General features: G+C 31.9%; 1 protein-coding gene across 1 annotated transcript in view; it reads left to right on the top strand.

Moving 5' to 3' along the window:
• The window catches only part of LOC140446105 (glutamate receptor ionotropic, kainate 2-like), a 109,129-nt gene that overhangs the window by 26,666 nt on the left and 66,295 nt on the right, over positions 1-16,168 (top strand). The window contains exons 3-4 of the mRNA XM_072538640.1: positions 6,583-6,744; positions 8,177-8,428. Coding sequence (XP_072394741.1) covers positions 6,583-6,744; positions 8,177-8,428 — 414 coding nt within the window. The remainder of the gene's footprint in view (positions 1-6,582; positions 6,745-8,176; positions 8,429-16,168) is intronic.

Genomic DNA, 16,168 nt, shown 5'->3' with positions numbered 1-16,168 from the left:
ACACTACACCGAGGTATTCGATCCGGTCACGGAGCTGTAGGCGGTCTCCCCAGAGTTTAAGGTTGTGTCGTTCGGATATTGTGAGTGTAGTGAATCTGCAACGATATGGATGTCTGAAGAGAATCGTTTGAGTTTTAAATGTGTTGGGTGTTACTTTCCATTTCCGACACTACCTGTCGACCAGGTTAAAGTGATTGCCGAGAGCAGAAAAATGTTTCATATTTATAAGTGTATGTGGCATTTTCAGATCTCTCGACCAATAGTTAAACTGAAAGCAGTTTTAAGGCTGGGCGATGCGCATCAGGGTGCGTATTAGTCCACGACTTATGCACCAGGATGACAACATTTAAGTGGTTTTTAAACTCTGAAGTATAATTATTTATAACGGTTAAATTTGTAAAAATTATTGCGTATTATGTATTGTGTTATATGTGTTGTCTAATGGAAAAGTGTATTTGTAATACTTATATTGTATTATACTGTCATTGTGTCAAGACCTCGTTGTCAAGACACGTTAATTCAAATAAAAAAAATACCGATTTGTGTCATACGAAATTTCTTATAACTTTTTTATGTAAAATAGTAAAGTAAACTAGTTTAGAATTTTCCATTGTATTATTTTTTGAGTTCGACGATTCCTCAGCCGGTGTATAAAGAATATTACAAAAGAAATTTCATAAAAAAAATAAAAATAAAATAAATAGGTAATGTTTTCTTCACTTTATATGACTAAAAGTGACATAACTTTTATTGCTTCATTAGTTTTATATATCTATTATAATACGGTAATATTTTGGAGAATTGGAATAGAACAGTATAGAAATATGCTTTAATGTCCCTGAAAATTTTACAATTTTATAGACAAAGTTAACAAAAAGTCAGAAAATAACAATAAGAATTCAAATTTACTGAAATTACATAAATCGTCAATATCACAAAATAAAAGATAATAAAATAAACAAATCATTGCAAAATTTAAATAAACTGCAAATTGCATAAAAAACCTTACAAAATAATAAGTTAAAGTTGGTGCATCCTCATCATTTTGGCTTTTCAACCCTGTGTGGGTCCTAGCCTCCCCACGAATTTTTCTCCAGTCGTCCCTATCCATCGCCTTCCTCCGCCAAGCACGTATTTCCATATTTCTATATCTTGATCTATGTTTTCTAGGAATCTTGTTCTGGGTCTTCCTCTTCTTCTTTGGCCAATAGGTCTACCAAGGAGCGTTTTTCTAGCTGAGTTGGTTTTCTCCATCCGCATTATATGGCCTACCCACCTCAGACGTCCTATCTTAATGTGTTTTACGATATCTGGTTCCTGGTATATTCTATAGAGTTCGAAGTTGTAACGTCATCTCCAGACACCATTTTTATTTACTGCTTTATAGATTCGCCTTAGTATTTTTCTTTCGAAACATGTTTTTTTTATTGCTTTTTGTTAAAGTCCAGGTTTCTGAACCATATGTTAGGACTGGGCGTAATATTGTTTTGTAGAGTTTTACTTTTGTATTTCTTGATATAACTATAGATTTTTGTTGGTACATATGATATCCAAATATGGATAAAAATACTGTATTTACTTGTACATAAAGGTACTGTAATTTCTTAGTTATTCGTTAAGAAACTCTTCCACTAAATAATATGGTATTTCAGATAGATAGGCTTTTGTCATTTTAAGGGGACAGGAGTTGCAGATTTAAGTTGTGAAAGGTGATAGTTGTATAATGCCGTAATGTATAATGTTTTTTTTTTGCTGAATTTAATATAGATTTCTACTAACTTAGTGGACGGAATCGCAAAATAAACATTAAAGGTTGAATTTTTGGTGGAGTCGTCATGACTTGCTGCAAAAATATGTCTGTGTTTACGAATTAAGCAAACCCTTTCTAAAATATATAAAAATACAAGCGTTAAATTGCCGTGATTTTTAATTAAGGATAAAGGTTAAAAAGACTCTTTTTTGTAATTTAAAAATCACATTGCTCTTTTTTGTAATTTAAAAATAACATCAGATTGAGCAGCTGTACTAGAAATACAAAAAGGAAGACCATATTGATGATGAAACTCGAACACAGAAAAATATGTTTTTTTGGAAGATGCTAAATTGATTTCTTTCGAAGCAGATCTTATTGCATAGCTAACTAAGGCTATTTCCTTACTTACTAAATCGGTATGAAGAGCCCATTTAAGGTTGCTGTCTATAAATATATAAAAAAAATTTACAAAATCAACAATATTGATCTGGCACTTATTAAGAAGTAAGGGTTAAAGAACTTCTTTATAGGATAATGCTATTGTCTTAACCACGTTAAAAAAGAGTAAATTAGAGTCAGATCAGATTTTTATTTTAAGTTTTTTTAGATGATCCTGGTATCATTAGCGAAAAGAAAAAAAATTCCATCGATTTTTAAATAGGGTTTATTGAGAATGTTAAATTTGGCTTCATGATCATATAGTCCTGCATTAATAATTGTAGTAAGTATATCAAGGGGTGAGGAATCTGAGACAACATATTCAATTATGGTAGATGTTGTTTTAGTAATTCTCTATATTAAGATTCTTATTATAAACCAAAAGAAACTCAAAGAAGGTTTTATTCAACAGAAAGTCATGTTTTGTTACTGTAGAGAAATCATTACTTGTAAAACAAATTAAATGCTACAATAAGCTGAACTTAGACGATCATACCTAGTAATTGTCGTATATTTTTCTCCAAAAAAATCTCGTTGACTTCAAGCAAAGGTATGATTTCTGGACCTAGCGTAAAGAAGGAAGAAGTTTTAAAGCAAAAGCGGAGCACTGGCTCATTTACCTTTGTCGTATACTGTACCATAGCCCCAGAAATATAAACTATCCAGCAATATTTAAGGCCCACATGGGTAAAAATGCACGAATTGATAAAGGAAAATAATAAAAATTAATTTACAGAACACCAAAACAAGAATAATAACAACTGTTAACTATTCTCTTCCGTTTATAACATGTGTATATTTTAAATAACTATATTATGAACTGGGTTATAAGCCAAATTTTGAATTGCGTTAATTTAAGAATATGATATTGACAACGCGTAGCGACGCATTGAGTAATAGAACGGGGAACATTCGCTACGAGTGCGAACTGTGAACTACAATAGAAACGACGATAATTGGATGTTTTATAATATTCTTTGAATGTAGATTTCACCCCTTATCCACATTTAAAATTTAAATTTATTCGTTCGTATTTTGAGTAAATCCAATGAAGTACATTTTTACGATCAAATTGTGGACGTTTACTTATAATGAATAATTTAATAGTAAACAGTAAGAACTTAAATTCTAGTAAAAATCACCTGTAATACTGTAATAACAACGACTACAACTAAAACGATTATTTACCATTATAAAATTCTAAAGTTTGTAGTTTTTCCATATTTATATATATGTATATGGCAAAACTACAAACTTTACAATATTTGTATAATGGTAAAAAATCGTTTTAGTTTTTAACAGGTAAAATAGCGCCACAACCCTTGTGGGCCCCTGGCTTCTAAAAACTTGGTTGTTGTACTCCAGTTTTTTTGGCCGCTCTCCTTCTGTCTTTAATTTCTTATAACACCTATCTTTGACAAGTCTTGCTTTACTGCTTTCAACCACTTCTTGTTTGGACGTCCTCTTCTTTTTTTTCCCATTTTTCTCTCCTTCAGTATTGTTTTAACATTTCGTTTCTCTGGCATTCGTATAATTTGACCAAGCCATCTATCTCTTTAAGCTCGTATTTTTGCGGTAATTGCTAGTTTTCCATACATCTTTATTATTTCTTTATTTGTTCTATATTTTCTGTCGTCTTTATTGCTCTGAAGATATTTCTGAGCACCTTTCTTTTACAGATCTCTACTTTCTTTTCTTCCTGCTAGTTCATAATCCAAGTTTAACTGGCATACATCACCGTGGGTCTGTCTCGTAGACTCGCAATTTTGCTGTTTTTGACGCATTTTTTGCTTTCAGTAATGTATTTAGTGACCCTATCGCTCTGCTTTCCTTAATTAATCTTTTGTCTATCTCTTTTTTTTTCTTTTCCCATGTTCGTTATGGCTACTCCTAAGTATTCAAATTTTGACACTTTTTCAAAACTATAGACAGTCACTGCTTTTTTCATTTCGCTATATTTGTTAGTATTTGTTATGTCTCCTCTCATTTCCATATTGGGTTTTTATTTGGTTTAATATTAATCCGTATCTTTTCGCTTCTTCAAATTGCTGGAAAACTTTGTCTATATATTTTTTTTGTTCTCGCTAGTATCATCACAGCATCCGTGTACGCTATGCACTGTTCCCTGCTATTGAAAATAGTCCTGTTTGTGTTTATATTTGATCTTCTTACGATTTGTTCTAATACTAGGTTAAATAAATTTGTTGATAGCGGATCCCCTTTTTTAAACCTCTATTTACTGTAAACTGTCTTGAAAAGCTTCCTTCCATTGTTATTATTATTTTGTATTAATTTTAACAAACTTATTTGATCAGTAGTTGTTCTTCCTGAAATAATTTTTATATAAATGGGAATAAGCCCCAATTAAAGGTTAAAGTAAGTTTATTGACGTTTCAATTTCCACTTCTAAAATTGTTCTCAAAATATAAATATTGATCTAAAATCTCCCTAGTATTTTCCAATCGCTTTGTTATCATATTTTATTGATCTTTTGCTAATAATTTTTGCAAGTATTTTATAAACTACTTCTAATAGTGATATACCTCTGTAGTTGTAGCACCCCGTTTTGTCTTCTTATTTATAGATAGGCACTAATAAGAGCACTATTCCATTGTTTCGGCATTTTTCCTTTTGCCAAATTATTAATGTCAAGTGAATATCCTTTCCTTAAATATTTTGCCCCTTATTTTAAAAATCTCAGCTGAGATACCACTTTCTCTTGCATTTTTGATATTTTTTTTAACTCTCTTATTATTTCTTCACTCAGAGTTGTTTTTTTGCACGTCCCCTCTTCATCTTCTTGCCAATTCTCATTTTCCTCCAGTTTCTATGGTTGGTCTGTATTTAATAGATCTTTGAAATATTCCGCCCATCTGTTTAATTTTTACATTGTTTCACCTAGAAGTAAGCCTTCTTTGTTTCTGCAGTTCTGCAATACTGTGGATTATTCTTTGTAGTTTCTCTGGATTTCTTAACTTCTTGGTAGAAATTATTTACGTCGTTATTTGTAGGCTTCTTCTATGTTCTTAAATTGCTTTTCTAGCTGTTCTCTTTTTCTCTAGTTTTCGATCGCATTTTGGGTATTTTCTTTATCTTTTTGTAGTTTTGCCCTGTTTCTTCTTACTAAAACATTCCTACATTCTTCATCGAACCAGTCTTACCGTCTTTTTATATGCTCTCTTCCTATATACTTTTCCGCTGCTTCCGGCATCGCTGTCTGTAAGGTCTACCATTCTTCATCTATATCCTGTTTGTCTGGATTCTCTAGTTTTTTATTTATTTCTTCCTCTAGTCTGTTTACAACCTGCTTCTCTTGAAGAGTTTGTCATATTTAATGGAAATAGTTATCTTGCGTCGTGTGTCGCTCCCGTTTTAATATTTTCTACGCAGCATGCAGATTATGTATACTCATCCACTTAATGAATGTATTTTTCTCAAAAATTTTTAATCGATGGACAGGGCCGTTCCTAGTGTATCTGCCTCTTTTAGTTTATTTTTAATAATGAAAAGAGCTGTAGGTATTATGAAACTGGGTGTGATACTAAAATGTACTTTAGTCCATAGTAAACATTAGTTAAAGTTTATTTTAGATTATTATTATCAAACAAATATGTTCATTCTATACATTTGTCATTTTAGAATTATTTCATATAAATATAATATCAGATTTTTACAATTATCATAACAAAAATTGTAATGTGTGACGAAAAGAGTTAGTAGTAAAACATATTAAGTTGAACTTTCATATTTATACTTTGAAAAAGATTTCTAAATCACCACATATGAAATATGGCTTTTTACGAAATAGCAGTCACAGTAAACAATTGGAAGCGTCCATTTAAGAGACGAGTGGTGACCGTCATATAACATTTAAACATTTTTAATCTTATTTAAGTCTATATAAATAGTAAATAAATAATAAAATTACTTTATTAAATATCAAAAATAATATTAAAAATTTAAAATTACAGAAAACATAACATACACCTTCGAGCTAGTCTACAGTACCGCCTACGGTACCACTTTTTTATTCTTCCTGGATAATTTATTAAACGTTTTAGGTATTTGACACAGTTCCACTGTTGGGATATTTCTGGATGTAGTGCTTTTTGTTCTAGATTTGTGTTATAGCTATTCCTAAGTAAAGTTATTCCTTTTTTTTTTTCTTTATTTAGTTTTCGTAGCTTTTCTAATACTTTTACTATGTTTTGGTTATATTTTTCCAAACAATTTTCAAAAACAATTAAATCATCTATGGAGAGATCATCTACGCAAAGATAAAGATTTATTTTATATCTAAATAACATTTAGTTCAATTGTTGATAAAAATGTTTAATATTACTTTGATTATTATATGACAAGTTTGATTAACGCATCATTCTCATTTTCAGGTGCAATTTTTACAGAGGACGAGAAAAATGGTCCCAACGAGTTGGCTTTCAAATATGCTGTTAACAAAATCAACAAAGACAAAACGTTGCTCCCGTATACATCACTCGTGTATGACATCCAGTATGTTCCACGAGACGACAGCTTCCATGCAAGTAAAAAGGGTGAGTTACAGTCGACACGACATATGCCGTATAATTTTTGAATTTATTTTAGACGTGTTTACGTGTGGGTAGAATGTGAGTGAGTGTCATCAATCAATTAGGCTCCAAAACTTATAGCCTAAAGAAATTATAACTTAAGTTGCGATGCTTCTAGTAACAACTTTTCTTTGTCAAGAGTTATAGAAGTTTAATTGAGGATTTTGAGGTTAAACTTTTTTTCCAATAAGTAATAAAATTATGGCTTTTATTTTTTTATATTTAGGAATAATCATTTTGGGAGAGACAATTATTTTCAAGTGACCTCTTTCGTAGCTATAAATCTAATATATTAATATTTACCACTAGTAATTTATTACATAATATTCAGACAGCATCGTAAAGAAAATGCCTTCAATAAAAAAGAGAAAACGATCTTATTAGAGGATATAAAGGCTGACATTAAGTCTATTGCCAGATAGACAGAAACTTTGACATTTAATACACTTTGTCTTACATTTTTCAAAACACGTAGAATAGGTTTTCTTTTCGAAAAAAGGAAAACTCATTAGTTAAATTTAGTTTTTTTTATTATATAAAATATTTATATATCTTAGATACTTAACTATATTATCATAAAAACGCTTTTGATTTAGAGCTTCGTCTAGAGAGTTCGCGATATTGTAACGATATCTTTCTTGATCATAGTTACCACAATTTATTAAAAAGTGTTTGACTATTAATAGACCATTATTCAGACTTTATTATGTTGTTAAATGGCAACCGTGTCAACGCTTTCAGCTTGCCTAGGTGCCATTAAAAGAGAGAGTGTGTAAAAAAATCCCAGCGTGAATGCATGTAACTAGTTGTGCATTTATTACAATTTTCAAGTAAAATACAGTCCAACCATTGTTTTTATTTTAAACCATTGAACCAATAAAAAGAACACACAACCTTTACACTACTCACAAGAAGTATGTGTTGGAAAACTGCAAGATTCCAATGTTCGAATGAAGGTGAGTGAAGACCTCAATACAAAGTTGTTAAAATGTAGAAATGCAGGAACTATAGAGGTTAGTATAACCATCATACAAGAAACAAAAGAACAACACCTGAAGAAAGATACAGAGAAACGGAAATCGTGGATTACCGATGAAATACACTTAAACTTATGGATCATAGAAAAAAAAACAATGAAAGTCTCCATGAATATAAGAGAATACATGCCATCATCAGAAGTAAGATAAGAGAAGTGAAACAAAAAACAGGACAATGTCAAGAATAGAGGAGTATCATATGTCGATATGATCACCTAGACAGGATCTTTATTGGGATCATAGAGTCCGACCTTGTAGATATTAAAAACAGCATAATACATGTATTAAAAATATTTGAATGAACAATATTTTTTGACGAACTTCGATTGTTAATGATCCAGTATGTCTTTTTTTTTCAGCTTGCCAATTGGTTCAATATGGTGTCCATGCAATCTTCGGTCCGTCAGATCCGTTACTGGGAGCTCACATCCATTCAATATGTGACGCTTTAGATATTCCACATCTAGAAGCTCGTCTCGATATTGAAAGTGATATTAAAGAATTTTCTATCAATTTACATCCCACTCAACATTTGCTCAATGCCGCTTTTCAGGATGTCATGGAGTTTTTAAATTGGACAAAAATCGCTATTATCTATGAGAAGGACTATGGTAAGTTAATATTTTTATTTTAGTCTACATTCAAATTTTTAAAGGCTCAGTTTAATTTAAAAGTTTATTAGATTATCAAGTTTTTAGAAAATTATTGTAGTATAAAAATAATGTATACCACTATTTACAATAAAATTATAGTGTAATATCAATGCATTTACACCAATGAAAAACAAAATTATACATTATAAATTGTGAATTACCAAATTTATGTGTATAAAAAAGTACAAAAGTTATAAAAGGTAACAAAGAACTTTTGTTTAAATGACATAATTAAGAATTTGTTGCACATTTGGAACAAAAATATACACAATGTTCAAGGCAAAAAAATTTCGTGGTTGTCAGCTCTGTTATTGAAATTCCAAAACATTGTTGGTATTTCCCTCTTGTTTTTACAAATAGTTCCAACAAATGTTAACCTGGTAAACCAGTTGTCGAATGTAATGTTGTGGTAAGTACCACGCACTGGATTTACAAGCCTGTTTACTATTACATCAAACGGTTGATTACTGAATTAAAAAGGTCCTTCAGGCTTCTAACGTCCTAGACAAGATTCTAATTTGTCGTCGATCATCAAGTATCGACTAGAAATAAAATATTGTTGACAATTAGAAACAACTCGATCAAAAACAGCTAGTATAGCTGTCAGTTTATCTACTCTTTTTCGTTCGTCTCTATTTTTGATATTCTCGTATTGTAAGCTCTTTAAAAGCAATATAAATCTTTGCAGGGATTTTTTATTGGTACATTGGACAATATAATCTACAATATTATTATCCATGAATAATTTTCAGCAAAAAATGGGCAACTTGCAATGTTTTGCATTATTTCGAACACCTAGAAGTAGGGTAATTAAAATTTTTTGTCGTGTTCTATATGATTTATTAGGACAGTTCTTTGCCCATTTTGTTTTCCGATCCCATCCAATAAAAATCCTAGATTGTCTTACTTTATTATCTTAAATCGTATTGTTGTCTTGAGAAGATTCTTCCGAGATGATTGACTTTCTTGATTGGAAGTTCCAGGCGAGAATTTTCCACTGATTAAAGTTGGTTTTATAAAACATCTTTACTAGAACGAAGGCTAACCTACTGACTTTCATTTTAAGATTCGCTTTCTGATCCTAAGTCTGATCCAGTTAATTCATCCTGCTAAAGCTTCAAGAGGGCTTCTTGTTCTTTCTTTCTTCCAACTACATATATTTCTATATGTCTGAAGTTGATAATATCTAATTAATTTTCAATATTCCTACCAATTTAATTATGTTTCTCTTAAAAAACTCAAAATAAATTGTGGTAGTATAAGAACTTACTTGTTAAAAATTAACTGGTGTTGTGGGGTGAAAATTACCAAATAATAATACCAAAACAATACTGAACTTCTACTATGTAGTGGGGTCAAAATCACCCACAAGTCCAAAGAACGTGACACCACTCATTCAAATCTTATTTATATACCGAAATTGATGATGCAATACAAGGTTATGTATATGGGAAGGTACTCGTGGTGCCAGAAGAACTGGCATGTTGCCACTATTTTAACCGGCGTTAATGAACGACGTGGGTGCTTTTCACCCCACAACACAGTTACCGAGTTAATAGTGTTCTGATTTCTGCGTGGAATGATTCACACGCGTTTTACTTCTTTTCATGCCGTTGCTAAGTTCAGCCCACAAAATGGGTAGAAAAACGGAATCTTTGGAAATGTAATGGGTCACTAAATAATCGGAAAAGCATTATAAACGTTCCTTTTCAGGTTATACTTCTGAAAAATCAAAAGCAAATCAGTTGTCCACTTCCGATGGATCTAAAAATCGTAAAGCAAATATGTAGTGCAACCATTTTTTAGCTTTACTGTTTTCGTTTTTTTTTTTAAATGTTCCGGAAACATGCTTGCGATACATGAAACCAGTATCTCTCCTTTGAAATTTGGTAACACCCTTCTTGTATAATTTTTAGGTGGCTTATAAGTTTCGTTGTGGGCTTAAATTTTTTAAATATCTATTTAAAGAACAAATCATGTTTTTTTAACAATCTGTGATAACATTATAAGTACAACGTAATACATAAATATATTTTATAAATATAAGGTAACCCTATATTGCTTCCTATTTATTGTTATTGTTTATTTGACCTGCTTCTAGCACAACGGAATTATTATCGTATATTTTTATGAGTGTATTTTGGATACTCTCCAAATATCAAAAATCAACTGTATTGTTTAGTCAATTACTTCCAGTTTTACAATGTGCAATTCTCTTTGTGGTACAATGATCGTGGTAATTACTATCTTTGTGTCCTTTGGCAAACAGGACTTGACATGGCCTTTTTGTCTAGTCATGCTCATCATCCTTGCTGTCTACTATTTATATGTCCTAAAATGACTGTTTTTGAATCATATGAATAAACTGTTTAATAAATCAATCACAATTATAACAATTTTTTTCAAAAAAATAATATTTTTTTATAAAATACTAAATGAAAAGCAATAGTTTAAAACGAGTGACATTTTTGAGGTGATTATTAAGGAATATTCCAATTTTACTTAAATGATGGTGTTTTAACCCTCAGTGGGTTAAGAAGTCTTTAATTTTAGCGTAAACTATACAATACAGTGTGTTCCAACGAAAATTTGATTCCCCCAGAAACTGAGAAACCAAGAGTTTTTTTTAAATTTAAAAAAACACGTCAATTTTTATTGAGAGAGGAACAAATTTTCATGCAAAATTCATGCCCCTAAATGTAACCCCCTACTGCCCCACATTAACTACCAGTTTTTTTTACCAATAGTAAGTGTGGTCGAGTGGCAAAACGTATTTTTTTTTTCTGTACGACATTCTATTTTTTTCTTAATTTACGGAATAACTACGAAATGTAATTCTTCTTCTTCTTATTGCGCCGTATTCTTTCGAAGGTTGTCGATCCAAATGGCAATTGTAGCTTTGAAAACTGCTGCATAAAAGAATTCTGTGGATGAGCGGTCAAATCATCATCAAGGACATCTCCTCAAGTCTTTCAGCCACGAGTTCTGGCGTCGTTTGCCCTGCACTTTACGTTCCAATATGATTTGGAGTAATTCATATTTTTGATCTCTCAACAGATGAGACAAGTATTGTATTTTTCTCTCTTTGATTATGCTAAGTAATTATTTTTGTTTACTCATGCGTCGAAGTCTGTATATATACATTTCATAGGCATCTATTCTTATTTATTTTCTTATTGGTTGAATATGAGTTATACCAAAACACATAAAATATTCAAAATGACCTCCTGTGACCTCCGTACAATAATACAGTCTATTTTCAAAGCCTCTTTTTACATTTTCCTCCGGTGTCAACAATCGGCATTCTGTTACAATTCTTTGTCGTAAATCTGCAAGCTTTGCTGGTGAAGTGGCGTATATTTTTGATTTTATGTCTCCCCACAAAACAGATCCAAAGGTGATTGAGATCACAGACACTCAATGTGTCTGAGATCAGCGGATCAATAACGTCTTCTAACAAATTTAAAGACAATGTTCCATTGAGATTTCCTTCAATAAATAATGGTCCAATAACGTGATTTCCTAAAATGACAACCCATACATTTAATTTGTGAGGTATTTATGTGTATGTCTCTATGGATAAATGAGGATTACTGTTACTTCAATAACGACAATTATATCTATTAACTTCACCATTTATTTAACACAAAAGTACACTCGTCGGAAAAACACGTATTGTACAATCGATGTTGGTTGTTATTTATGATTTCACTAAATTCTTCACAAAATTGAAGCTGACGATAAGGATCATCTTCGTTGAACGTAGGAATACTCTGCCATCGATCTGTCGGTCTTGTACTGCTAGTTGTTCTTCTAAGCTATCTCTTCTCTTTTTAAAGATAACCGCCTAAGTCTTTTTTGGAATCATGGCTTTTTTTAGTTTATACTCCATTCTTTTACAGTATTCAGTACCGTCTGTAGATTTGTAGCTATATCCATAGCTAGAAATATATAGTTATTTCTAGCTATATCCAAGTTCTTATGTATTGCAGCGATTGCAGTGTTATTTGGATGATAAAGGCTGAATAGTGCTCTTGGAATGTCTGGTGTATATATGCTATACATATGGAGTGATAAGACCACCTGTACGGATAAGGAGTTCGCCGTAGCGAACTTTGCTGGTTCGATGTAAGTTTAGTTGCATCTATTTAGTAGCACTAAATAGATGCAACCGCCGTAGGCCTTCTGGCTTGCGTCACAAAACCCGTGGAGGGAGCAGGATGATACAACTTTGGGCTGAGTCAATTGCTTAGGTATGCGAAGTTGACTAACTTCAGCTAATAAAGAAAGAAATTTCTCAAACTGAGTAATTATAGATATATCCGAAATAGGAACATCCCATCCTATTTGAGACTTTCACACAGATTGCATTATTAACTTACCGAAGACGGTCAGAGTATTCACAATTCCAAGAGGATCGAAAGTTGAAGCTATAACGCTTAATATTTTTCGTTTTGTTAGAGGAGATGCATTAGTCAAAATGCCAGTTTTAATATGCAGACGATCACAAGTGCGGTTTCACTGAAGCCCCAGAATTTTGTTTGAAGAATCATTGAATGTACGTTCCATCTGAACATTGGTAGACTCATTGACGGATCTTAAGAATTGTTGCGAGTTAGATTGCCATTTATGAAATTGGAATTCATGCTTTGCTAACATGGTATTTAATTCGTAATAAAAAATCTCTAAGTCATTTTTATCATTAGTTTCTGTCAGAATGTCATCCATATAAGTTTGATGGAGGATAGCATGCTGTGCTTTGGGAAACTCAGGATTATTTAAAGCAATGTCTTTTAAGACACGAGTGGCTAGAAATGGGACACAATTTTGCCCGAAACTTAAAGAGGATAATTGAATACACTTAAAATGTTCATCGGGAGTATCTCTCCAGAGTATGTTTTGATAATGTCTATGTTTTGAAATGTCAAAAAGATTGTCCTCAACTTGATAACCCTTTAAAGTTAAGTCGTTAAGGGACACACCAGAGTCAGTTTTAGCTGAAAAATCGAACACGACCCGTAGTTTGGTGGACACACTTTCTTCTCGTATTACCGACCTATGAGGTATGAAATATTTGAACTCGTTTGATAAACTATGATAAAAAGATAAAGGAATGATCTTAGCGTGTCCCAGTGTCAGATATTCTGAAATCACACTCTGATACTCTGCGAAAAGCTTTGTATCATTTTTAAATTTTTTCTCAAGAGCAAATTTGTGAGTCTCCATACCATACGACCGTCCTAATTTTTTATTTTGATTCGACAGGAAAGGCATATCTACTTGATATCGCCTGGAAGGAAGGATAACAGTTGTATCTTGAAACAAGTTTTTCACATATTCTTCATTTGAATATTTTGGGTTACAGGGCTAAAGGGATTTCTTCCAGTTCCCAAAATCTTTCCATAGTACGGAAGAACTCCAACTGTTGATCAGATTGATCATCATAATATACCGTTAAAAGGGTAGAAGCCAAACTATTGGCAGTAGAAAAATTAGCATTTTTCCGAGGTACAGGACCTGCTATGACGTATCCGAGATGAGTGTCTACAAAAGACGGCAAATTAGGACCCGTATATAAATCGCAGCCAATAAGAATATCTATTTGGCTGGATTCAAAAAAGAAAGGATCGGCAAGCTCAACTTTCACGTGAGCCGGAATTTTAAAGTTAGAAGGAGATATAGAGAATTGTGGTAAATTATTGGTTATTTCGTCTATAACCGTACAAGATATATTAAATATAAGATGAGGAGCTATTTGAGAATTAAAGGTAATGTCTACCACTTCTCCGCTATAGGTACAATTATTACTGACTAAGCCGGAAATATTTACATTTTGCTTTTGAAAACGTAAATTTAATCGTTGCGCAAAAGAACGATTAACAATGCTCATTTGACTTGCTGAGTCTAGAAGAGCTCGTCCAATTATGGACCGACCATTAGAATCATGGACATTCACCAATGCCGTAGGTAGCAGTATAACGTTATTTTTGACTGACGTTGCAGTTAATGAAGTTTGTAACATCACAGACTCTGGAGGCTCTAGTAACTGATCCGCTCCAGAAGCACCAGTATTTACAAACTTAGATCGATTACATGGGTTTTGGGAACCAATATTTATATTAGACGAAGATCTATGTGAACTATCAAAGAAGGAAGATCTAGGATCATTTAGATTACTTGAGCTGCTGGGCAATCGAACTTGAAAATCAAAATGAAGATAACTATGATGAGATTTATCACAAGTAACACACCTTCGCAGTGATTTGAAATCTGCTGTATTATGATTTCTGTTTAGACAGCGACAGAAATTTGGAACAACCATAAATTAAATGAGAAGAGTTAGAACAGTGAATACAGCTCGGTTTGTTAACCCCAAGACTAAAATGTTTTGAATTAAAATTATTTGAAGGATGTACAGTAGATGTAAGTGTGACTCTATTTCTACTAGAATCATTTTGTTTTTGATTTATTTTAAATGTATTATTTGGTTCAAAGAGATTTAGATTTTCTAACATGGAACATGGACGTGGACGCTTCTGCAAGAAATTGAAAAAATATTCTGTAGTTGGAATAACTTCCGCTTCGCTTTCAAAGGCCCGTCGTGAATTGAAATCAAGTTTCTGTTCCATTAAAAATATTATTAAAGACTCAAAATTTACTGTTGGATCTAGCTTTAAAGTATTAATCGAATCAAAAGTTTTGCGAGTAGATATGTGAAATTCGCCCAATTCTACCGGAGTGCTTTTCGAAACGGGTTTCTGATCCATCAATGTTTGGTACAGAGAATAGAGTAATTTATACTTGCCATCATATGCATTTTTAAGAATATTTAAAGCAATATGTAAATTTTGATTAGTTACGCTTAAGAAATCAATCATTTCCAATGGAGGTCCACGTAATAAACTTTTAAGATAGTAGAACTTTTCGCCGTCCGATTGTAACTTATTGTTGTTAAGAACTAATGCTGAAAAAAGATCGATAAAACCAGAAAATGGCTTGATATTAATTTTAGGTAATATGACATTAGATACAGCGTCTGATGAAGTAGTATTAGAAGTAAAACATTTGATATTTTTATTTTGGATAAGCAGTTCAAGATTTGCAATACATGTTTCAAAACGGTCAGCGACTATATTTTCGGCTGGTCCGCCCGAGGAAACATTGTCTTCCTCAGTGTTAGATAAAGAAACAATTTCTAATTGAATTTGTTGATAAGTATCATAATGACTTGAAATACTTTTAAGTTTTACGTTTAGTAGGCTAATTTCTTCAGAACCATTCAGTTCTTTCAAGAAATTTTCAATTCGAGTTAACTGAGACTTGCAACCGCGTCGCTTATTTTGAAGTTGATTAAGGACATGATTGATCCCAAGCAGAAGTATATAGGTATATATTATATTAGTATAGAAATAAACAGTAATAAATAAACATAGAACAGTACAAGAAATAAGCAAAATATTATAAACAAATGTAAGCAGTCGAGTATAAAGAAAGTAACAAATATGTATTTTAAACCAAAAACGCAGGTAGTTAATAGACACATAAAAACTAAACCCCAATATAATTTCTTATAATAACAGATAGAGGCTTCTTTTAAAAAACACTAAATTATAATAATATACCTGTATGGTATTGAAAAACAAGTTAATATCCTAAAGTGAGTTATTTTTTAAAACCTGAATATTATGAAAGCCATAA

Source organism: Diabrotica undecimpunctata, chromosome 7 (genome assembly GCF_040954645.1).
Source record: "Diabrotica undecimpunctata isolate CICGRU chromosome 7, icDiaUnde3, whole genome shotgun sequence".
Taxonomy (NCBI): domain Eukaryota; kingdom Metazoa; phylum Arthropoda; class Insecta; order Coleoptera; family Chrysomelidae; genus Diabrotica; species Diabrotica undecimpunctata.
This window is presented reverse-complemented; position numbering and strand designations above follow the sequence as displayed.